General features: G+C 35.5%; 1 protein-coding gene across 2 annotated transcripts in view; it reads left to right on the forward strand.

The window, feature by feature from the left end:
* Positions 1–27,098, forward strand: part of GABRA2 (gamma-aminobutyric acid type A receptor subunit alpha2) — a 129,496-nt gene that overhangs the window by 72,403 nt on the left and 29,995 nt on the right. For both annotated transcript variants that reach the window (XM_070505956.1, XM_014857141.3), the window contains exons 6-8: positions 887–969; positions 5,475–5,618; positions 6,599–6,751. In XM_070505956.1, the coding sequence (XP_070362057.1) occupies positions 887–969; positions 5,475–5,618; positions 6,599–6,751 (380 nt within the window). The remainder of the gene's footprint in view (positions 1–886; positions 970–5,474; positions 5,619–6,598; positions 6,752–27,098) is intronic.

The raw sequence follows: 27,098 nt of genomic DNA on the forward strand, positions 1-27,098 counted from the left end.
ATTTTGAGTTTAAACAAAATATAGGCAGAGAATACACAAAGTGTTGGAAAATATTGGCTGCGGTTCAGCTTAAATACTCTCTTAGAAGTATATAAACTCTAATTAAACTGTTGGCCACATTTGTTTTGCTCATCATAAGAGGTTCTTCTCTAAATTCAATTTAGTACCTGTTTTATCCACTTTGCCTTTGTGTGAAATGGAATCATTTATAAGTTTATAACAAGTTTCCTATGATTATCCTTTATTGTGATCATGTAGATACAGAAAATGTATTTATTTAGCATTCATACCTTGTGTCCATAATATAGCCAACAGTCTAAACGCAGCAAGATATTTCCAGGAGATACATGTACATATGTATCCATATCTACTTCTATATTTATATCTATGTATCTATATACAGTACATAATGCTTATTCATAATTTACCTATTTTTGAAGGGAGCTTCTGTGAGCCAATATTGAATTCTTATATCAATTTTGCTAGATAGTAGATGACGTGATGGGGAAGGTGACATTCTTTTAACAATGGAGATTTTTTCATTTTTTCTCTAAGATTTTAAATATTAATAGTGAGATTAATGGGAAAATAGTCCTTCAAAGATGCATGTATAACTTCTTTACTTAACAAACCAGAGTACAAAATGGTTACATAAAATATATTCATAAATAAATATTGTTACTTGAGCTCAGATTTTTTATATGCTCATGTCTTCGGAAGGATGATCTAAATGTGAAAGAATAAAAATGTATTTAAGTGTGCATTAGCCTAATACGATGCTGTAAAGAAGGTCCCACCTCATCATTAATTCTGTTGACAACAGTAAGGAGTGATTTATCTTGACTTGCCAATTTACTTAAACAAAGAGTGGAATTTTGACTTTTAGGCTTACAGTTCAAGCTGAATGTCCCATGCATTTGGAGGATTTTCCAATGGATGCTCATTCATGTCCTCTGAAATTTGGAAGCTGTAAGTATGGGGATGAAGATACATGTTTTGGGTCAATAATATCAGGGATAGTCGGCAACACAGCTGAATTATATAGTTTCTCTTCCATATTATGGAATGCTTAATGCTTGCCCAATAAGATACAGAAGTAAAAGACATGCTTATTTCTCTCAAGGAACTACTTGGCTGGCCCTGTTGTAATCACAAATATCACTATATTGCAATCGTGATGTTTAAATTATCACTTACTTTACTGCTAATAAAGAACATTATGTGTTTTTGTACATGTGTAAAACTAGGCCAGGAGCTCCTTGAAGGTCATGAATATGTCATTTACCTTCTTTTCCAAGTGCTGGCACATTGAAAATGCAAACTAATGGTTTCACTTTTGTTGACTAAGAATGAATTGTAAAGGATAGATTCTATTGTTTATTAAAGTAGCAATCACCCTGTTGCAAATGGCAGGCACAGAAGCAGGCACAGAATTATCATTCTACTTTCTAACTAACGGAAAGGATTTTTTTTCCTAAAATAAATTTGAAGGAGATGACGTAGCTGATTGCTACATGCAGGCACTTTTTGTATACATAGAATATTTCAGAAAAGGCTCTGCGCATTTGGCCATTCTTTAGGTCACTGAGGTTACATCTTGTATGTCAAGCAGAAGCTTTCACTCTCCCGGAATAATTGAAAAGGAAGGTCAAATCATCTCCCTAGGCCCACAAGACCTTCAGGGCAGGTTCAGGATAAATTCATGGGCACAGCCAAGCAGCTTCTCTCTTGTGTGAGTGTGTTCCATCGCCTGACCTTTTCAGAAACCTCACTCTCTCTGGCACTCCCGTCTTTGTCCATTCTGGGCATCTTTTGACTTTTCATTCTCTTGAACGGAAATGCATTTCTCCCAACTGATTGAAAATATGTAGCACTGAATAGTGTGCCTTCTCCCTGCAGACTGTATCAAGTGAAAGAAAAGGGAAAAATGATGACTAATATGAATGCAAAACTCTCTAATTATTTTCATGACCGTAGTTTTGTGGAATCCTCTGTTCCATTCATTCTTACAAAAGGTGTCAGCTCTCAATTTTCTTTGAGAATCTTTTCTTTGTTTAACTACAAAGCCTTCTTTTATTGTCATGGAAACCATCACTTCAATACTGGCATTTCTTCCAAAATTATTTAAGATAGTCAATCATGTTATACAACATAAACATGATACAGAGAAAACTACAGCAGATGCAGCAGAGAAAAACTCATTTGCATTGCATAAGTGACATTAAAGGGAACATTGAGAAGCCTTTATACCAAAGAAGGGATTTATTCAAGCTGCTGTGATGGTGTAAGAAGGAAAGACACTTTTCACTGGACAAGTGAGTGCCATTAAGACACCAAACATAAATGATGTGATTTCTCAATTCTGATTATGAAATAAATACACCTGAAAATAACTTAAATAAAATTTAAAAATCCCTTATAGTGTATTCACAGAGTAGTGGAATATTGCATGCTTGACAATATGGTTTCTATATCTAGAAGTGATTTGAGCAACACACAAAGTTTGTTGTTAGGCATTCTCTGTTTAAGTAATTGTTTTTTATTTGTTTTATTCATGTTTATTTTCTGACACATTGAATTAACAATTTGTATATCCTTTTGTTTATCCTTGCCTATAGTAGGTGCTTGATGCGTAAGTGTTACAAGTATGGACACCAGCATGGAGTATTACATACCTAAACCTAAACTCTAAAATGTTGCCACAACATATTTTGGCAGTAGCAGCCATATTTTTGTCTTCTAGTCATTTATTTCTCTCTCGCTTAAAAGCCGTCTTGTCTGCCCCCAAGTGATGGAATTTTTGGAACTTTATCGTTGTCCTCAAATAAAAGAAACATCTTTTCTATAAATTTACAGTTCTGAATTTGATTTTGTTTTGTTTTATTCCTATTGCCTCACATCTTTATATATTTCCTTGCTGTTTGCCTTATTTAAAACTTCCTGAATGGGAGTCTAGGAATATTCTGTACATTAGCCCCAAAGAAATTGCAAATTATATTTTTGGATAAAAATTCATGATTAGAAATGATTTGGGGATTTTTGTTGGTTACCAAATATTAAGAATCAGTCATTATGCATTTGATGTTTAATGCAGAATATGACTCAAAATGGGTTACTTAACAGAATTAAATAAAATTATTTAATGAAACCCTAATTTAGAGATGGAATTTATAATGCATTTGTAAAACAAACCTTCTCTCCTTTTGTACTTTACTGGGAAGCTTTGCAGTGGCCTCCTGGTTTGGATGTTTGCTAGTGTACCAGAGACTGCCTCCAATCTGCCTTGCATCCTTTCTGCCATATCTTCTCTCAACAGACCCAAAATCTGAAAAACATTTCCTAACTAATGGAATGCAACGATGGCTTTTTCAAAAAGACAGGTGGAAAAGATCCATCATTTTCTTTAACATATTATTGGACTCCTATCCAGATTTCCATCTTCTATAACAGTAAATAACATAAATAAAATATTATGAGTTTATTGATTAGTCTAGCAAGAATGAATGGAGAACTTTCTCTCTGTGTGAGGCACTGTACCACATGAGAAAAGTATAGATATGAAGAAGACAGAATCCCTGCCCATCAGTGTTTCACCACTTTCTTTAAAATGTCACTGCATTTGTAGGCTTTCATTTTCCCTTATTTATGTGTACAAGAAAACTTCAAAATTCAAAAGTTGATTATTATACTTACTTAAACAAAAACTTCATAATTTATTAAGATTCACAACTACTCAGTATTGTGAGGCCTTCTGATATAAAGTGGCACATGTGATGTGTCTTTTTTGATTTATTAAGTTCTGCACCATTTGAAATTTTATTGAAGAGAAAGCCATGATATATATTCATGGAGAAAACAAAATAAGCCACTGGATGATCTGCAAATGGATTGCTGGTTATCCACATTACTAATGTTACTTATTAATCATAACAGCAGAATCATCAATGATTAATTGAAATTAATTAATAACAATTTAAACCGTAGAGTAGCTGGAATTCACTCAAATGTAAACTATGTGAATATATCTGCTATTAATATATATACACATACATATATGAAGATATACATACATATATACTTTTTTAGAATCATTTCAAAAATTGTTTCACATAATATAATTTACTTGTGGATGTAAGTGAACACATGTCAATAAAAACAGTATTTCACTGATGAACATTTGGTAGCAACATTCAGAAAACCAGACATCATAGTATGCCATTAAAACACCACACAATGAATAAGACACAAACTCATAAACATTCACTTTATTGTTACTGATGACTGAGTGGGAATTTATTTGTGATCTAAGACTTCGGATCAAGGTAAGAACCAGGACCACCCCAGCACAACAGTAGTAAACTAGAAAACTTCTAGATGGCAGGGACATGAGATGAGTTTTCCAGTGTCCTGGAGAGCTAGAGGGAGAGGTATTACCAGAGACAGCTGGGCATTTCTCTCCCTCAATTGACAATGTGACTGTGATGCTGAGTGTTACTCAAGGGCCAGCACTAACTAATGTTTCTAAACATTCCCCTGAACAAAAGTGCGTAGAAGTTCTCCAAAAGGTCAGTAGTATAGCAAGATTTGTCTGTTTATTCAACTGTGGAGAGACTCTGCCTGCATGGAGAGGTCAGCTGTTCCCTATCAGGGCACATGGGTGCAAGGTAAAGGCCAGGGCCAGAGACGGGCTAGGACAAGCCATTCTGCCTGGCCTCCAGTTCTAAAGTCATCTCACTTCTGCTGAGGTCTGCATCCCTGGCCACATAAATCGGGAAGTTTCACCTGGTCTGTATATATTTTTTCTCTTCCTGCCTACTCACACTTAACTGGGATGCTATGAAAGTATAGTCCAGTGAGATCCGTCTGCATTAATTAATTGTAAAATGAACATGTTTTCAAAAGTGTTTGCAACTTGATGGAACTATAGCATTCTCGTTTATTTTCTATCTTCTGCAATAATTAGTTCTCATTCTTTTAATGAAGTGCGCTGTATCGTGATAACTAAGTCATTGATTCTTGACTAAGTTACTTTTATGTCCAGAAAGCAATATCGTTTTAAATAATGATTGTTCTTTCATGAGCAATTGCTATTTCTAAATAAACTATTTAAATAGGCATTCATAACCTGTTTACCACCATGTCTTCGTCTACTACCCTGGGACTATGGGAAATATCTTAACTGTCTCTGGGCCCAATGATTTTTGCAGGCTCTAAAGACAAATTCACTCTTCACCTCTTAAAGTGGTTGCAGTGAAAATACTCTCCTGGTCATGGTTGTCACTCTTGGTCTGCTTCACACTCTTCATATTGAAGTTGTAAACTTCAAGGGGACATTTTTACTCTAAAATATGAGATCCGTAAATATCAGTTTTATAGTAAACAATGATTCTGTGAAATACACAACCTTTGATGTTGCACTGTATTGATTCTTCTTACTAAAGTGCTTAAAACGATTTTTTTCTGATTTCCTGCAGATGCATATACAACCTCAGAGGTCACTTATATTTGGACTTACAATGCATCTGATTCAGTGCAAGTTGCTCCCGATGGCTCTAGATTAAATCAATATGATCTGCTGGGCCAATCCATTGGGAAGGAGACAATTAAATCCAGTACAGGTTAGTAAAAAGCTAATTCCTAAGAAAATTAATGGGTTCAAGTCATTGGAGATGTCAGTTTTCTTAAAACCTCTTGTTCTTGGGGTTCAAGAACTAGCAGCATAGCCTGTGCTTGGGAGCTTTTTAGAAATTCAGAATCTCAAGCCTGACTCCTTACTAAGTCAGGATCTGCATTTTAACAGGATTTCAAGGAGACCCCAAGGTGTGCATTAAAGTTTGAGAAACACTGGCGTAAAATATGCTACATATTCAAAACTTGTGTGTCTTCTTAGATAAGCCAGTTACTTTCAAACAGGCTTATAATTTTCCTAGTTTTCTAATTATTTTCCCCCTAAAGCTGACACTCTTTCTAAGGGCCACACTCGTCTAAGGAAAAGCAGCTGTGTGGACTAATGATCGTACATCTGGCAGATGTAAACCCAGAGAGCAGAAAGGAAAGGAGCTCTGAGGATAGAATAGAGCTGACTGAAGTGAATTAGAGCGGACATACAACATTGAGAAATTCAGAATTGGTGACAGTTCTGGGGTTATAAGTAGAAAATCTGGACCAGCAGATGAGACGTGGAGATATGGCCAGAAATCCACACTTTAAAGAGCCAGAGATAACTGGACTGAGTTGGAACAGAGGCTTGAGGTTAGTACCAGTGGAGATGAGGGAACAGAGTTAGTAAGATAATTTATATCAGAGAGCATTTATGAATTCTGTACCCACTTGGTCAATAAGCATGACCTAGAGAGAGAAATGAATACCATACCATGGGACATGCAGTATAAGTTTCTTGGTAATATTAAAATTCTCTTTTAAATACTTTTGCTATGCTAAGCAGGCATTTAAAGGTTATTTACTTTTCATAGCGTATCATGTGATAAATTCTTTTTTTTTTAATCATGGACTGTTCTTTCTCTAATCCCTTCCATTTCCAAAATGTTCAAACTATTGACTATTACAGTTCCTTAAGCTGTTTAAATTTTTCTTCCAGGTGAATATACTGTAATGACAGCTCATTTCCACTTGAAAAGAAAAATTGGGTATTTTGTGATTCAGACCTATCTGCCTTGCATCATGACTGTCATTCTCTCCCAAGTGTCATTCTGGCTTAACAGAGAATCTGTGCCTGCAAGAACGGTGTTTGGTGAGTGACTAACTACACACTTGGTTGTACAGCACGTTATGTTTTGTAGCCTGCTTTCAAAAGCATTCTCTCTCTCGGTACTCACATCAGTAATTTGTAGGATGTGGGGTAGGGAGTATTGTTTCACCTTCTAGACGAGGAAACTGAGGCTCAGAGAGTAAAATACAGAGTCACTGCCACACTGTTAATAAGGGATATTAACAGTACTCAGATCTTCTGGAAATACATTGTATTCTTTCTCTTAAATAATTTTGCTTCTCAACATTTGTCTCCGGTATAAGGAAAATACTCTTAGAGGTTTTCATTTAGAGTATAACAATACCATATTTCTAAGCTTTCCATATTTGTTTTTGTTGTTTTTTAGATAGACAAAGATGATCTTAATAGTTTAAGTTAGAGAGAGAAAGAAAGAGAAGGAAAGAGAGAGAGACCCCTTCATTCACTACGATTAGTGTGTTTATTAACAAAGTTAATTTTCTTGATTTACACTACGCAGGGGAATTTGGTTACTGCTCTTTGGATGTATGAACTAGGCTGAGCACACTTTGTGACAAGGTAGATTACCTTTGCATATTTAGTACACTCATTCATTTAGAAAACTTATTGAGAATCTACTCTGTCACATACTGCACCAGGTCCTAGAGATGCAAATACATATAAAATATAGTCCTTACATTCTACTAGCTCAGTATAGTGGAGGGCAACAGAATAAGCAGAAAAGATAATGGCAACGCGAGATGAAGGCATTATAAAAGAGCTATATACATGTTGTTCTAGAAAACAGCAACGTGGATCCTCTCTAAGAGAACTGAGTAAGTAGCTGAGTTAACATCTGAGCTAAACTTTGAAGGATGAATAGGAGTTTCTCAGTCAGAAGAGATGGAGCAAGATCCTAGACAAAAAGAATAGATTTTGCAATGACATCGAGGGATGAAAGAACATATGTGTTTACTGACAGTGAACTGTTTCAAGGTCAGTGTAGATGCAGATAGAATTATAGTTTGGCGCTTAGATGAAAAGGACCTGGCAGACCATGTTAATGCAATGTACCTTTATCTTGCTTTATCTTGCTAGGCTATAGAAAGCCACTATAGTGTTGTGAGGTCATAGACGTGTGTAAAACTCTCAGAGCAAGCCTGGTATTTAATATGTGCTGTCTAGCTGTTAGCTATTTTTATTATTAATATGATCCTATTTGTACTTCAGAAAGATATGCCATCTTTGTGGAAGATGAATTGGAAAGTGGAAATAACCAGAGGCAGGAAGAAAAGTTAGGAGGCTACTGAAATAGTCCAGATGAGATATGATTAGATCATTCCAAAATAAGGCAGTAGCAATAGAGGAAAAAGACACAGGGTCAAAGGATGTTTGAGAGATAAAACCAATGGACTTGGTGAACATATATAGTGAGTAGACATAAAAGAATAATTTAGGATAATGTTTATGTTTTTCTGCTTCAATACTTTAAGTAGATAGTGTTGCCATTAATAGAAGCAAGGAGAAGGGAGAGGAAAAGTAGGAAAAGGTAATGTAGTTTAAGTTATGTGGATTTGGAAGTTCCTTGTGATATCAATTTGATGTTTAGTAGACCAGTAGAAATTAGTATATGGAGCATAGATGAATTAGGGAATGTCATATAAATATGAGAATCATTAGCTGAAAGTTAATAAAACTTACAAATCTAGAGCTTATCTCCTAGATAAATTAGGTGACTCAATAAGTGAACAGAGGACAGAATCCTTAAAAATGTTAAAATTGTAGGATTTAAGAGATAAAAAGGAATTAATTGAAATGCTCAGAGAATTAGGAAGGAAACTAGTAGAGAACAATATAGTAAAAGGAAAAGAGGAGAATTTCAATATATATCATAGAGACACACAGTCACACACACATACACAGCCATTTTGGATCTTCAATGTCAAATATGCACAAATAACTCTAAAATGCGTTGAGTGAAGTTGACTAGCAGAAGGTTGCTGACACTAATGAATCCAATGAGAACAGTTGCTTTGGAGTAAAGTCAGATTAAAACGGGAATAAGAGGTAAGAAAGAGGAAGAGCTGGTGTAGAACAAATTTTGAAGGAGAGAGAGAGAAACATTAAGGTAGCTAGAGAGAGAAGTGAGTCGTTATTATTAATATATTATTATTAGCTTGGAAATTTGAACAACAGGGGCAATGACTTTATGTCAAGTGACATACTAAACATGTCACTACTTCTTTACTTCTTATTATTCACCATGAAGTAGATTATAATATCCCTCCTTTAAACAGAAGACTCATGGAGACTAAAATTTTATCTTGTCCAAGCTCTTGACCTTACTCCAGAGCCTAAGTTCTTTCAACTGCACTATGCTGCCTTCATGTTTCTCTTTTAAGTGGAAGAGTTCAAGAAAGAAAAAGGATACTTAAGATATAGAAGAGGGAGAGATTTCTGAAGTATTCTAAAGAAAATACTTGGAATGGAGTTGGGTTCACCAGTAGAAAGAAAGAATCCTGCCTCTCCAACATAGAATGGAAGGAGCTCAAAATGGGCTTTGTTGGTGCTTTCCTCTTTCCAAATCATCATGTGACTATTTAACAAACACATAAAAAATTTCTTTATCTTGGAAAAAAGGCCTTTTATTATTACAATATTGGAGGAACAAGTTTGCTTAGAGGCTTAAGTCACTAATTATAAGTATGATATAGACTGTAAATAACATCAAGAAATACTATAATAAGTTAAAATTACAACGAAATTGTGTAAGATAGATAACAGAACCTTTTTGCAGTTGAGATTTGATGGGGAGTTTTAGAAATCTCTAAACAAACACGTTATGCATTAGGGATAGGAAATGGAAGGAAAGAATGGAGAAGAGAATAGAAAGAGCATTTTTTCTTTTAAAATGTATGTACACATATAGAAAAGTTAAAAATATATACATTTAGGAACAAAATTTAAATTTTACACTTTATGCTAGAGTTTTATTAATTTGGGTTAATCGTATGACTGCAGTGGCTGGCTTGAAATTTATCGGGATATGTCTGTAAAATCAAGTTTAATTAAAGATTGTTAACATTTGTTTGTTATGACAATATCATCCATGTTTTCTTTGCACTAATATCACATATTTATGATCTATTTATTCTATTTCATTGCAGAACAATTGAAATAGTTTACATAGTACTGTATAATTTGGTTATTTTCCAAATACAAGCCTTATTCAATTATTTTTTGTCCTCAGTGAATAAGCAGTTGATGCTTTCATAAGCCACAATTGAATTATGTAGAAAAATACAATACTTATAGTTCATAATCCTTTAAGAATTGTGCATTTATGAAATAATAAAATGAAACTATATCTAACAATTAAATTTAGGTCTACATTAGGATATTATAGAGAATTCCAAGAGACTCTTCAATTCAAATTGATAGATAATTTTCAATATGAAGTACATGATATATTAATGCATTAATATATTTACTTGTTAATGCACTAAATAGTTCAAAAAAGACTTTCCTTCCATCCTTCTTCTCTGGTGCTTGGTAAATGTCCACATCTGCCAATTATTACATTTCATTACAGATATTTGGTTTACATGCATGTCTCAGTCTTCAGACAGAGAGTTTCTACACACAGCTATTAGCATAGAACTTGGCACATGGTAAGTGCTGTAAATATATGATGAATGAAAGACAAATAACTGGGTGGAGGGATAATAAAGTGATCCATAAAAATGAGCATTCCTCCATATTAAACTCACTGAAGAAACAATATTAAAAAATAAGAATATGTTCAATTCTAAGCAACAGTAAATGTTTTTTCAATATTGTGAGTACAACCAACAAAACAAACAAAGCACACATATACTCCTGCACATACAGAACTACAAAAATTTAATCTGTAAGAGAAACGTATATTGAGAGAATTAAAAAAATGTGGGAATGTGAACAAAGAGATGAGCACAATTACAGAGAACCATCTAGGAATAATGAAAGTACCAAACAAGAAAACATGCAGAAGTGGTAATGAAAGAAACAGGTACAACCTGGCAACAGCAAATATACATTCTTCTGAAGTGCATGAGGAACATTCTCCAGAATAGATCACATGTTGCATTGTAAAACAATTCTCGATAAATTTTAAAAGGCTGAAATAATACAGTTTCTTCTCTGAACACATTGAAATGAAGCTAGAAATAAAAAACAGAATGAAACTAGAAAAGTCACTACTATGTGGAAATCAAACAATACACTCTGATCCAATGCATCAAAGAATAAATCACTAGTGAAATCAGAGAATACTTTGAGATAAATAAAAATGAAAACACAACATACCAAAACATATGGGATGCAGTGAAATCGGCATTCAGAGGGAAATTTATAGTTATAAATGCCTACGTTAAAAAAGAAAGAAAATCTCAAATCAATAATCTACCTTTATACTTTTAAGGGACAGAAAAAGAAGAGAAAATGAAGGCCAAAGCCAGTAGAGGGAAGGAAAACATAAAGATTAAAGCAGAGATAAATGAAATAAAGAATAGAAAATAGAATCAACAAAACCGATGTTGGTTCTTTGATAGATTAACAAAACTGATAAGCCTTCAGCTAGACTAAGAAAAACAGAGATAATTCAAAAACTAAAATCAGAAATGACAGTGAACACATTACTACCAATCGTAGAGTAATTAAAAGGATAAGAGAATAAGATGACAATTGTACACCAATAAATTAGATAATCTGCATGAAATGGACAAATTCCTAGAAATACACAAATTAACAAACCTGACTCAAAAAGAAACAGAAAATCTCAACAGATCTACAATAAGCAAAGAAATTCAATCAGTATTCAGAAGCCCCCAACAAAGAAAAGTGTTGTACCAGATGCCTTTACTGGTGAATTCTACCAAACATTTGTAGAAGAATTAATACCAAACCTCTTCAAATTCTTACAAAAATATGGAAGATGAAAGAACACTTCCTAACATTCTACATGTCCAGCATTACCCTGATACCAAAGCCAAAGATACCACAAGAAAAGAAAACTACAGATCAATATCCCTTATGAATACAGATGCAAAAATCCTCAATAAAACACTAGCAAAGTGAATCGAATAGCACATTAACAGATTATGCACCATCACCAAGTGGAATTTATCTCAGATATACAAGAGTAGTTTAACCCAAGAAAATCAATTGATATAATATACCACATTAACAGAATGATGAAAAAAAACCCACACATGCATTATTATCTCAATAAATGCTGAAAAAGCATTTAACAAAATTTAACACTTTTCCTGTTAAAAAGAAACAACCTCAGAAAACTAGGAATAGAGGAGAATCTCCTTAAGATGCAAAAGGACATTTATGAAAACCCCACAGCTAACATCACATTCAATGGTGTAAGACTGAAAACTTTCCCGCTAAGATCAGGAACAAGAAAATAAACCCTGCTTTCACTAGTTATTCAACATTGTGCTGAAAGTCCTAGCCAGAGCAAAAATTAGTCAAGAAAAAGAAATAAAAGACATCCAAACTGGAAAGGAATAATTTGAAAAGGAAGAAGTAAAACTATATTGCATATGGTTGTGTAATATATACTGAAAGAATCAATAACAAAACTACTAAAGCTAAAAAACAAATTCGGCAAAGTTGCAGAGTACATGATCAATGCACGAAAATTAGTTTGAATCTTAACACCAGCAATGAATAATTCAAAAGGAAATTAGGAAAATAATTCTGTTTACAATAGCATCCAAAAGAATAAAAACACCTAGGAATAAATTTAACAAAGATGAAAGACTTGTCCACTGAAAACTACAAAACATTGCTGAAAGAAAAAAGAAGACCTAATTAAATGGAAAGACATCCTATGTTCATGGATTGGAAGACAATACTGTTAAGATGGCAATAATCTCTAAAGCAGTCTGTAGATCCAATCCAATACCTACCAAAAGTCCAATGGCCTTTTTTTGCATAAATGGCAAAACTGATCCTCAAATTCATATGGAATTACAAGGGGTTACAAATAACCAAACAGTATTGCAAAAGAAAAACAAAGTTGGTGGATTCAGATTTCTCAATTTCAAAACATACTACAAAACAACATTAATCAAAACAGTGTGGTAATGATACAAGGATAGACATACAGACCAATGAAATACAATTGAGAGTCTGGAAACAAACTCAAACATCTATAGCCAACTGATTTTCAGTAAGGGTGTCAAGACCTCATAGATGAGGAAATAATAGTCTCTTCAACAAATGGTTGCTGGTTGGTTCTATGACCAACACGTGCAAAAGATTGAAGTTGGACCCCTACCTCACTCCAGATACAATTAATTCAAGTGGATCAAAAACTGTAATATCAAATCTAAAACAATAAAACTGTTAGAAGAAAACATAAGAATAAACGTTTATGATCCTAGCAGTGGATTCTCAGTAGATTTGACACCAAAAGCATTAGTAACAAAAGAAAAAAATAAATTGGATTTCATTAAAATTGAAAACTATTGTGCATCAAAGAACATTATCAATAATGTGAAAAAACAACTTACAGAATGGGAGAAGATATTTGTAAATCATATATCTGATAAGCATTTAATTTCCTGAATAAATAAACAACTCTTACAACTCAAAAATAAACTCAAAGAAATGGATTTTGTAAAGGGGCAAAAATTTGAATGGGCTTTTCTCCAGAGAAAGTATACAAATGGCGAACAAGCACGGGAAATCATGTGCGACATCATTGGATTTAAGGAAATGCAAGTCAAAACCACGGTAACATACACTTCACATTCACTAGGGTGACTATAATAATTTAAAAAAACGGGAAATAAGTGTTGGCAAGGATGTAGAGAAATAGAAACCCTCATATATTGCTGGTGGCAATGTAAAATGCTGCAGCCTCTGTGGACAACAGTTTCATATTTCCTCAAAAAGTTCAAAAGAGAGTTATCATACAACCCAGCAATTTCACCTCTAAATATATAATCGAGTAATGAAAACATATTTTCACCTGGAAACTTGCACACAGACATTTGTAGCATCATTCCCAATAGTCATAAGGTGGAAATAACCCAAGTGTCCATCAGTGGGTGAATGGATAGCCAAAATGTGGTATATAGTTACAATGAAACACTATTCATCCATAAAAAAGATTAAATCCTGATACATGCTACAACATGGATGAAATTTCAAAAACAGCATGCTAAGTGAAAGAAGCTGGATGCGAAAGGTCATGTATTTTATGATTCCTTTCATACAAATTATTTAGAATAAGGAAATTCATAGACGCATAAAGCAGTTTAGAGGTCTCCAGTGGATGGAGGCAGGGCAGAACAGAGAGTGACTGCTTCCCAGGGATAGGATGCTCTTTCGGGGTGATGAAGAAGTTGTGACACTAGAGAGAGGTGGTCATTGAAGAATATGTGAATGCGTAAATTCCCCTGAATTGTACACTTTAAAATGGTGAGTTGTATGTTATGTGAATTTTAAAGTAATTTTAATGTCATGAGTTGAAAAAAACAGCATTGAGTGACTACAACAAGGGTTTCCCAGGATCTAGACTGAAAGGAATCTTCTCAGATACCTATTTCCAAATTTGCAAATTATAAAATCAAAGACAAAAAAATTTTTTTTTTAAAGATTGGCACCAGAGCTAACATCTGTTGCCAATCTTTTTTTTCCCTTCTTCTTCTCCCCAAAGCCCCCCAGTACATATTTGTATACTCTAGTTGTAGGTTCTTCTGGCTGTGCTACATGGGACGCTGCCTCAGCATGGCTTGATGAGCGGTGCCATGTCCGCGCCCAGGATCTCAACCAGCGAAACCCTGGGCCGCCAAAGCAGAGCGCACGAACTTAACCACTCGGCCACAGGGCCAACCCCCTAAAGACACAAAAATTTGTAGTGCCAAAAATAACAGAGGGTTTTCATTCAGATGACTTAAAAAATAGAACTATGTGATTTTTGGAGCACAAATAATGCAGAAAAAAAGTTTAATGGAAAAATTATACAATAATTAAAAACAGGAAGGAAATGACTAGGGCAGAATTGATATTCCAGAAAGATCTAAATTTATATGTAAATATATGACAAATTAGGTAAAATAAAATAATTAAGTATTTGTTTGATAAATGTTGTGAGGAAAGTAAAATATTGCATTGAAGTAAAGACAGAGATTTGGTAGCATAAATCACATAAATGCATATGTTAAAAGCAGCCAATGGAAAACTCTACCTGTCTAAGTATAGAGGAGAGGTTATTAGACGAACAAATATTTAACTTTGAATCGAAAGAATGTGTTAGTGTCAAAGCTGGTGGGTTTAACTATAACAAATGCTCAAAACTTTTTAAAGATTGGTAGTCAATAAAATGTATATAAAATTAAGAATCCAGGCTAGAGGCTGGCCTAGTGGCGCAGTGGTTAAGTTCACATGTTCCGCTTCTCAGCGGCCTGGGGTTCGGCGGTTCAGATCCCAGGTGTGGACATGGCACTGCTTGGCAAAAGCCATGCTGTGATAGGCATCCCATGTATAAAGTAGAGGACGATGGGCATGGATGTTAGCTCAGGGCCAGTCTTCCTCAGCAAAAAGAGGAGGATTAGCAGTAGTTAGCTCAGGGCTAATCTTCCTCAAAAAAAAAAAAAAAATCCAGGCTCTATTTGAAGGTGTAAATTTTTATATCAGTTATTTACAGTACAGAATTAAGGATCAAAAAGTCATGTTTTCATGTAAATTGAGACTGTTAGATGGTAAACATTCTTAGTATTATCTCCACAAGTTATTCTGTGTAAAGCTTGTAAATAATATAATTCTGTGTGAGTGTATGTGTGTGTTTGCAAGTAAAAGATAAACAAAAATCCTATATCCTGTCTGGAATGAGACTTGAAAGCTCCCCAGCCTCCTTATTCTACACCTTTATTCCATTCTTCATTGTATTCTGCCTCCTTTTGAGTTTGGCCGTTCATCGTCTGACTAATAGACAGCAGTTACCTAAGCAAAAGTTTCTACCTTCTCAAATTTTTGTCTCTGAATTCACAGGCAGATTTACAAGCTGGTGAGAGATCATTAAATCATCTTCCCTCCTCCTGCCTCAAGGCTTTCTGTGACCCATAACCCACCCAAGGAAAAAAACTATTACAGTTAAGAAATTAATATGACCTGGGAGAGAGATGTTAAATTTCCCAACCTTGCAGGTCTGGTTTCATGCTGTGAATAGAATAAGAAAACAGAGCAGACAAGACAGTAGGCAGAGGAGTTGAAATTAGAATGTGCACCTCTTGATATTAGAGACTTTGCTCCATTATACTGGGTTTTAACTATTCATTTTCTGTGTATTGCATTTATTCTGTGGTTTTGTAGATCCAGCTTGATATTTTTCAGATATTTCTTCAAAGGGACTGCCCATGTATTTTGTGATGATAAAAGCCTCTTTTGACTTCTCTGAATGTTCATGCTTAGTTCATTCAACACGAAGAAATACTTATTGAGCACCTATTTATCGGCACTGTCTGGATGTTCGGGACACATACTTGAGCAAAAACCAAACACGATTCTCTTCATGATGAGGTAGCTGCTCTCTGTTGCCAATAGTGTAAGAAAGCACTTGGACAACTTTTAACTTTATACCCCAGATTTTGTGCTTTTAAGGCTCCCGTGAGTAGACAATACATTCACAATTTACAAACCTCATTTCGTGTTTGTAAAAACATACAGTTTATTTTGTGAAATTGTGGTTTCTGGTCCTTTCAGTTACTTATTTGTTAATAAGTAACTTCCTAACTTATTTGTTAATAAGTCTACTTCAGAACTTCATATAAATAAGTAATAATCATAAAGAATTTGCCAATTATTGTCTGTATATTTGAAGCCAAATGATTTTTCAAATTTATGAATAAGTTTACATGTGAATATATGACTGTAATTTTAACTATGAACATATGAATAAGCTTACGCATTTATATATAAGAAATATGCCCCTGATATTTTTGTCTTAATATTATAATCTGTATGGAACAGAAAGTTTTTTCTCATTCCTTTGCTTTCTTAGTGCTTTTCTCAGCTCTCATCTCAGAGGCCTGACAACCTATCATAATTTGAACTGCTTCCCAATCCTGACTCTTCTGCCCCCCTGGTCCTACTCTATTTTTTTCTTCATTGCACATATCATCTTCCAATATTTTACATAAAAATCTGTTTTTGTTTAATTTCTGTCTCCCACTAGAATTTAAATTTCAGGAGGGCAGTTATTTTTGCTTCTTTTTTAAAACTGTTGAACAATAAGTAAATTAAACTGAGACAATAAGTAAATGGAAAATGATTTTAGGTAGATAGATTCATACATACATACATATATAGATGATAGATGATAGAGAGAGAGATGCAAATGATAGATACTTAACACATAAACATTTGTTAGTTCAACAGGAGTTAGATTAGCAAAACCACAACCATATAGACTAAAAATGTAGCCAAGGTAGTTTTCCTAATTTTCTTAATTAGGAAATCAGAATGTTACTTCCAAAAGAAGGTTGAATGGATGTTAGGTAAAAAGTGAACAAATTAAAATTATCCATTGCAATAGGTAGGCCGACTATGAAGTTTAGAAGGAACACAGTCCAGAGGGCTGCAATCACTCTGGTGCTAACTATAAGTTCAGGGGCTCCCCAAATCCCCCTCAGGGCTGATAATTCACTAGAATGACTCCCAGAACCCCTGAAAGCTCTTACGCTCACAGTTAGGGTTCATTACAAAGAAAAGATACAGATTAAAATTAGCCAAAAGAAGAAGCGCATAGAGTTGAGTCCAGGAAAAGTGCCAAATGCAGAGCTTCCATTGTCCTCTCCCGGTGGAGTCATGGACAGCATTACTTTCCTGGCACTGATGTGTGACAGCACATACAGAATGTTGCCAACCAGGAAAGCTCACGTGCACCTTGTGCCCAGAGGTTGTCTCGGGCTCTGTCACATGGGCATGGTTGACTAGTCTTATGGCTCATCTCAGTTCAGCTCTTCTGGAGGTCAAACTGATATGGCATGATCCCAGACCCCCACCCTAAATTCAGTTGTTACTATCTGGCTGGATCAAAGCCCCAGGCAAACAAAGTTACTCCTAAGCGGTTTGACATTCCAAGGCCTACAAGTTATTCCCAGAAGCTGAGGGCAAAGGCCAGACCTCTCTTGGGGTAAGCTTAAAATTCTTTATCGCCCATACAATATGCATTATAAAGCCAAATATTAAATATCTAACTATTACATTATCATTCTGAACTATCATTTTATCTGCTTCCTTTGTACCTTTATCAGTATTGTCTCTGGTCTTCTTCCTCTCTTTCTCCATCTTTCCTTCCCTTTATGCTGGTTCCCTCATCATTGTCTAATTCCCCATAGGTCTCAACATTTAGTCCTACTCTGGGACATTTTTTTCCCATTACTGGCATTCCAAAAAGTTGCTTAATATTAGAAACGTCTTGTTTACAGTGGAATTGGTGAGTGAAAAATATGCTTCTTCATTTAGTTCTAGAAAGTCACACAGAAAATGGGCTCTGTGTACTTGTTGTGTGAAACTCAGCTACATACTGTGGGTGATCATAAAATTAGTAGATAAGAAGAACAGTCCACTGTAACTTTTGAGAACCCAGTCATCTAATAAGTTTACCATTGGTTAATAAAGAGATAATCATGATCTGAAGTAATGAATATAGAATTTTTTCTAACACTATTGAGTACTTACTACATGTTTGAAAGAATATGGCAGCAAAATGAAAAGAGCTTCTGTCGGATCCTGACTCCACTTCTAGGTTAGGCAACTGTGTGACCTCTCTAAACTCTAGATTTTCTCTGCTGTAATTGGTATAAAACATATAGTATCTACCTCATAGGGATGCTAAGAGGCTCAATCAAACAATATGTGTTCAAGGTTTCTTAAATCTTAAAGTAAACATATACTTTTATTGTTTTATATGTTCAACAAATAGCAAGTTTGAGTATTTCCTGAGAACCAAGGATATTGTAGAATGTTCTGTGAATCCAAGTGGTGTGTGTGTATGTGTGTGTATGTTTCTTTCCTGAATTCAAATTCCTTTAGCCTGAGTTTATAATCTCCAGTTCTACAAAATTTTAACTACTTCCCATATTTGTATACAAGGCCATTTCTTACATTTACTTTATCTGGACAAGCTGCTGAATACCATAGAGTTACATAGAACTTAAAGGATGATAGATATAGATAGATAGGTAGATAGATAGATGATAATTTATGGATAATAAAATATGTTTACCTTTTATTGTCCATATATATCAAATCATTTTTGCATGTGTATATGTATAGATTGTAGTAGTTTCCAGTGTTTAAAAAAGGGTGATTGAAAAATCAGAAAATTTGGTAAAAGAGGGACTCATCTTCTTGCATGGCGACCCTGGACCGGAACTGAGCAGCAGCAGTCCTGTTGGCCGTGCCCCTGTAGTTTGTCTCATCCCCAACCACTCCCCATTGCCCACCTTCCTTATTTATTTTCCATGCCTAGGCTTTGTGGACTTTGGAATTTGCAGCCTATGGATCAAAGCATGCAGAGATAGGAAAGAGTATTCCATGAGAACTGGGTGAAAAAGCAAAAGCAAAGAGAGAGAAAGTCAAACTCATAGAAACAGAGACTAGAATGCTAGTTGCCAGGGGCTGGGAGTAGGGGTGGGGGCATCGGGAGAGGCTGGTAAGAGGGCACAAACTTTCAGTTACCGGATGAGTAAGGTCTGAGGATCTAATGTATAACATGGTGACTATAGTTGATAACACTCTATTGTATAATTGAAATGTGTTAAGGGAGTAGAACTTCTGTTTTTAATAAAAAAGAGAAAAAAGGGGGAAATATGTGAGATGATGAGTGTGTTAATTAACTCTGTGGTGGGAATCCTTTCGCTCTATATCAATTTGTCACCTTGTACAGTTTGAATATACAATTTTAGTTGGCAATTATACTTCAATAAAGCTGAAAAAATTAGAAAAGAGAGAAAATCAGAAAGTCCCCTGGGTACAGGCTCAAGAGTTGGGGCAGCCTTGGAAGGAGACAGAGATGGCTTTAATTGGAAAGTAGTGAGGAGGTGGCTGTGGGAGTGGAGTGCCTGGGTGGTAGCAGGATAGGGAAGCCGAGAACAGAAAGCCTGTGCAGGGCAGCAAACAGTCTCTGCAAAACTCCTTCCAAATCACTGTCTTCCCCGGGCACGGGCTGCGGAATGCTAACAGGCGGCACTTGCCACCTGGCAGCCCAGAATTGACTTTGGCACAAGGCAGCTCATGCTAATCAGGAAGCTGCCAGCCCACCGGCCGCCCTCCTTCCCGCTGTCAGAGGCTCAGCCCAGTCAGCCACTGCCAATCAGGAAAGTGACTGAAGCACAATACAGTAATAAGCCATGGCAAGGAAAATTAGAAAGCTTTCTAGTTCCACTCTAGAGGAGGGTTTAGAAGTTGTTTCAGGAATAGAGGTGGGCTGCTGAGGGTTCATTGATGAGAAAAAATTATTAGTAAGGGCATAGGAAGAGAATTAAAAGTATATGCTATTGTTTTGTCCATGAATTTTTTTTTGGATTTTTCCAGGATGTACAAATATCACGTCAATACAGTTATGAACATTCAAGTCATGAGGGCGGGTTATCCAATCCCATCTCTTACACTGAAATCCATGTAGTCATTGTGACAAGAAAAAATTTTAAAACAGCATTTATTAAGCACCTTCTATGGTTCACATACTGTGATAGGCGCTTCAAATTTACTTGTTTAATTCTGAAAAAAAAAAAAAAAATCCCTGGTTAGGAAAGTAACTATCCCCCCTTTTTCAGACAAGAACATTGAACCCCGGAGATGTTGAGGCTACTCTGTTATCAAATAGCAGGTCAGTTACAGAAAAAAATTGACCTTACAGCTCTCTGACTCTAATGCTCTCACTTTTTCTACTGCACCATTAGGCCATCAAACTATTTTTTACTTTCTTTTTTTTTTTAAGAGCCTGGAGTCAGAAATATCCCAGGTGATTGCTTCCTACATGGGTAATTTCTGTTTGAGAGTCAGGCTAAGCAAACATATCAGAACTTGAGGTGAACATTCAGATTTGACTTCTCCTAGTTAACTTTTAGTATCAGCAGCCTCTAATTGAAGTCGTTCAGACTCCTTGCCCTATTCCTCGCCCAGAAATCGATGCCGTCAGATTATAATATAGCAACTAATACATTAAATAGCTTTTCCAAGTTTGTTCATTTCCAGGTGTCGTATTCTGCATTTTATGCAAAATTAACCTAGTTAACCCAAGTCTTTATAGAGAATATGAGGGAGATTTCGGGTTTTCAAGGGAACAGTTTTTTTGTTCTTGTTTTGTTTTGATTTTTTTTTTGTAAACATAGTTTTTGTTTTCTTCACTTAAGCTTTGAAATAACAGAGTGGAAAATAATAGCTTTTTCAACTCTGATTATTCTACTATTTATACAAGTTTAGGTCATTAAATATTTAGCTTTACTATAGGAAAATTTTGAGTGCATTTTTATTCTTGGTTTTTTAACTCTCCAGAAAAAGAATGAAAACTATTACTTGTTTTCAAATACATCCCAGTCTTTTAAGGAAACGTCTTCCGCTTGGGTGACTTTTTGGTGATAAAAATTCTTTAATAATACATTATTCATCACAAATAACATAATATCTCCCCAGTTAAATCACCTCAGGGAGCTAGAAGAAATCACCAAAACTAGTAACATTTGAACATTCACGCTGCATTTTATAGCAGTGCAATTACAAGATTGAAATAGTAAAAGAATTTGACAGCAATGAGGCGTTTTATAGGAAAGTGTTTTCTGTGGTCTCTTGTTCTCTTATTGCCTTATTGTCATCATACTGAATATATTATTTTCTTTTAAAGTCATGAAATGAGAATATTACTGTCTTAGTTCAAACTGCTTTAACAAAGTGCCATAGACTGGGTGGCTTATAGACAAAAGAAGTTTATTTCTCACACTTCTGGAGGCTAGAAGTCTGGGAACAGGCTGCCAGCACAGTGGGCTTCTGCTGAGAGCCCTTTATCAGGTTGCAGACTGCTGCCTTCTCATTGTAGCCTCACGTGACGGAAAGAGAGTGAACTAGCTCTCTGGCTTCTTCTTGTAAGGGCACTAATTCCATTCCTGAGGGCTCCGTTCTCATGACAAATCACCTCCCAAAAGCGCCACCTCCAAGTCCCATCACATCGGGGGGTTAGATTTCAACATATGAATTTCGGGGGATGAGAGACATGCAGTCCATGACAAATACTGTAACATTTAGCGATTGTATCATATTGGACCTCTTGGGTAACGGAGCGGAGGTGTAGGGGTCCCCAGAGTGGTATCCATGGCAGGTTGTATCCAACCATTTTCAGATTCAACATTACCTTATTCCAGAACTTCCACCTCAGTCCTGATTTAATTTGAGATTAGATGTGAACCAGGCTAGATTTCTTGGAAGTCACCTCTCAAATGTAATAGATTATGATTGATGGATAGTTCTTGCAAGAGATTGGTCTTAAGTCATAATGGCACTGCTGAATATATTTGATAACTTCAGGCTATCAAATTATGCTTAATTAAGGAGCTGAATCATATCCTTTAAGAAATCTAGGTACACAGTAGTTTAGTCATAACGACGATGGATTTGAGACCAAAAATATGTATATCCACTTTGAAAACATTTCAGCCATTCTTGGAACAACGGAAGAAGGGAGGGGAATCTGGTGCAAGGCAGTGCAATCCCTAAGTGTCCTTTGATTTTTCTTAAACCACCACTAGCTGGGACTCTTGCATCCTTGGTTTGGATTCTGAGTTGCTTTATCCACACTTTGGGGGCCCAGAAATAACACAGAAGCCATAGTGCCCTTTCATTGACATGTTCCATATAAGACATTTGCATATATTATTTAAGGTTCAAGTCTATAAGATGTGTTTTATAATTCCCACTTTAGAGATAAAATCACTGAGGCTCAGAGGCAGAGAGAGACAGAGAGAAGGGAGAATTTAACATCTGTTGGGCAATTCTGTATAGTAGGCATATGTCCTCATGCTTTATCCTTCCAATGACCTGAAAAAATTTCATTTCCATTTTGCAGATTGGGGGAGGGGTTGAAGCTTAGCAAAGTCACATACTGGCTGTGGCAGAAGCAGAATTCAAATCCTTGCCTGATTGTAGTGCACATTTGTCTCCGTGCATAGCCTCCATAGTCTCTGTGCAAGCAATTTAAACACTTGAATGTGTAATATAAATTTACAATGTATAAGGGGATGCAGCAGTAAAATGCAAGGATAAGATGCATGATATTGAAAAATATATGATATGGACATATAATTGGCGTTGAAAAGGAATAGCCAGTATGAGATAGTGAGGAGTGCCTGGGTTTGTATCCCACTTCTACTACTTGCTAACAGCATGATCTTCAGCAAGGCTTACTTAGCCTCGGTTTCCTCATCTATAAATGAGGGCAATAATAATGCCTAACTCACAGGGTTGTTATGAGGATTAAACAAATTAGTACATGAAAAGTTCTGATGATAGAACACGGCATATAGTAGGTACTTCTAAGTGATACTTTTTATAATCCTATCTAGAGTAATGTAAGAAAATGAGATTTATGTGCAAATGACATCAATTTGTAATATTTTATATCACATTTATATTATGATGCTGTGATTAACCCACTGTTTTATTCTAAAGCTTACTAGATTCTTAACTTGTATATTTCTTCTTATAGAATCTGTAAGCATGGTCCCCCAGTGTTACTGTTCACAGTTTTTTAAATTAATTTTTTCATTCTGTGAACCAACAGATGAGTATTTACTGTTGCCAGAATATGAGTTAGATGGCAGCATTTTAAAAAGACACGAAGAGCCACATACCCACAAGCTGCTCAGAGTGCACAGGAGTGAGAGAGACATGTAAATAAATAAGTGAAGTCAAGGATCATAGATGCCAGGAAAGAAATATTCCAAAATAAGCCAAGGGCAAAAAGAAGGAAGCAATTATATCTGAAGAAGTCAGAGAAGCCCAAAGGGAAGAAGAATCAAGTCAAGCCTTGCAAATTAGCATAATGGAAAAGGCCATTTTCTAAGCAGAGGGTACACAATTGTCAAAAGCAACACGGAGCATATGGAAAACAACAAATTATTGATGGTGTATCTCAGGCCTGGGATTCATTTGTTTGTAAGGATGGTTAGACGGACAGAGGACACTTCATGTACAGCCTTACATCTGACGCTAAAGCCATGGAAACTGCTTGAAGAGTGTTTTAGCAAGGGAATGTTTGATGTATTTGAGTTTGGGGAAGACTATTATAGAGAATATTTTATAAATATATTGAAATTGTATGAGTGATACAGGGTGACTAGTTAAGAGATAATAGACATCATCTGGGTGAGAAGTAATGATGGCCTAAAATAGGACAATGAGTATTGGTGGAGGGGGAGTTATAGATGTGAGGGATGCTGTGGAGGGAGAATATGCAGGATGTGATGAATCTGAAAGGGAGAGACATATAGGCATTGCAGAATACTTCTAGATTTCTAACTGAGTGACTAGAGAAATGTAATGTTACCCCATACAATGGAGAATTAGGGATGACTAAATAGATTTTGGTTTAGACTATAGACTCAATAATGAATGTTTTAAATTTGAGATTTCTGTGGGATTCATACTCTGTCGGATGTACTGTCTTACCTTTCTTGGTTCTGTTCTACACAGTGTGACAAAGGTGATCTTTCTAAAACTCAAATCTAGTTAGCAAACTCTCTTCTGCATGAAACCTTTCCATGACTCTACGTTGTAGCCATTGACTGAAACCATCCCCATGATTATGAGACCATCCCCATGATTATGAGACCTTCATGAGGCCTCCCCACCCTGACCTATTGTGAGTCTACCTTTTGCTGTTGACCTACATGAGACCTAGGAACATGCTGTGTCTTCATTGAACATATTTCCCAGACTCTTCAAATTTCCTTTTGTATATCACTTCCTCTAGAAAGCCTTCTCTGACTTCAAGATCTTGGTACCCTTTAGATAGTCTCAGAACACCCCATACCTTCTCCATCACCTATTATACTGTCTGTGTAACTTGCCTATCAATTATCAGCATCTTCCAATAGATTTTATTTTCCCAGAGCATGTAATTCTTGTTTTTCATATACTCATGTCTGACAAAGTGACAGGCATATAGTAAAATAAACACATTTTAATAAAAAAAGAATGTCATATAGGAGGCTCAATAAATTTTTTTTGAGTCCACGTGGAGATATCAAGAAGATGGTCAGTTATTTGACACGGGAGCTCATAAGATACATCTTTGAAGATCTTCTTCATATGGGAGCAGGTTAAGAAATGAGAGTAAATGAAAATGTCCAGAGAGGGCGGTAAAGTAAGAAGAATAGAAGAGCGGTATGTTACTTTGTGGAATATGAACAATTAAGCGACTAGTGGTGAATAACAGCCTACGAAGAGAACAAAAGAAGAGTGGTCAAAAGATAGAATGTGCATGGAATCGTAGTAACTCAAGAATCCCTGTTTAGATGGGACCAAACTGTTTGGAAGTAGGACTTGGGACTGTCTTGAAGCTGCGTTTGCATAGGGAGCACATTGGAATGGCTTGCAGGAGGACAATGTGTGTTTGTTGAGTTTTGTTTTATTTATTAGCTAGTTTGGTATTTTAGAAGGTCAATATAAAACACTCTTTTCTTCATCTCCCAAATATTCAACCAATTTACACAGTCTGTATCAGACAATCACAGGCCTCCCTGTGTCAGAGATGATTAGTTGCCTCCTAATAACTTACAGAACAATAAAAGTCTTGCTTCTAACTGTGTACGTCAAGTCAAGACTATGTTTCTCTGCCTCCCTTATGCCAGATGTGGCTGTATGACTAATTTTCAAAGACATATGAGTAAAAATTAGGTGTATAATTTCCAGATGTGACCTTCTTCTTGGGAACATGCCCTTAAAGTGAAAGAATGTGCCTGTCCTCCTCTTCCCTTCTCTTTGCTGGAATGTAGACCAAGTGTTGGAAAGCCCACCTGAGCTTCAGGATCATGGACAATATGTTAAAAATGGCAGAGAAATAAGAAAGAGGAAGCCTAGACCTCTGATACTAAAACCATCCTACCTTTGGGTGTCTTGTGCCACAGTTGTTAAGTGAGAGAGCGGTGGGGGGAAGACTTCATCGAATCTTGTCTGCTTTCCTACTGATCACTCCAGAGAATAGTCTTTAGTTGGTGCTTAGCTTAATGCCTTTTTAATACTTAACTATAACTCTGTGTTATATGGGCATATATATAGAAGTATTTGTTATATATAGGTAATATTATATACACAACTATATTTGTTATATATAACTATATACTAAATATACATTATGTACTATATACACATATTATATATATAAAGATTACATATATCAAATTTTGAATAGGCTTATTAAGCATATAAAATGTTAATTTAAAAACTTACAATGATCATACATATTTTTAATCCCAAATCTTCAAAGGCACCCATTTCCCTAGTCATTGAATTTTGGAAAAAATAGCTAGCATCAGGCTATTTTTGTGTATTTACATATTTAACCTCAAACACACAAAACTGCGCTGTCATTTCTGTGTCTGTATCTGCATAAATAGGTGTATTTGCTTCCTAAACTATATTAATTCATTCATTCAATTCAAAAATATGTGCCAGGCACTGTGCTAGGCCTTGTAGATACAAAGTAAATGAGATTGATATGGTCCCTCCTACCCTCACAGAAGTACAATCTGTTTGAGGAGATGGCCAGGTAAACAGTTGCATATATTATGATACGGTATGTTCTGTGAATATGCACGGTGCTCTCTGATGACATGCAATGAGCACTCAACCCAGATTTGGAATATTAACTGATCCTCACAGTTTGAGGCTCCACCACTGACTCCCCAGAGTTCCTGAATATTCATGTGCATATGTGTATGCACTTTCACATTCATACTGATTGCAAATAAATTTCCGTCTGTATCCATGAAGATTTTTAACATCTTACTAATTTAACAGCTAGTGTGCATAGATGTTAAATTACTATCAGTAACATTACTGTCTGAATTTCCTTCCTACTTTCAATCTTAAAATACGATTTTGCTTATGCCCGTGGTAAAAGCGTTAAGTAATTTGGCCAAATTTTATAGGTCATGTTTTTGCCGAAAGTATAATCAAGCCAGTTAGTGGGAGAAAAATATCAGACAAGCTAATTAAATAAATCAAGTACATACATCTGAATTAAAAATTTGGTTGATTTCTTGAATTTTTCTGTTTTTAACAAATTATTTTAAAATGGTGTAGTCATGACGAT

Source organism: Equus asinus, chromosome 3 (genome assembly GCF_041296235.1).
Source record: "Equus asinus isolate D_3611 breed Donkey chromosome 3, EquAss-T2T_v2, whole genome shotgun sequence".
NCBI classification, from domain to species: Eukaryota; Metazoa; Chordata; class Mammalia; order Perissodactyla; family Equidae; genus Equus; species Equus asinus.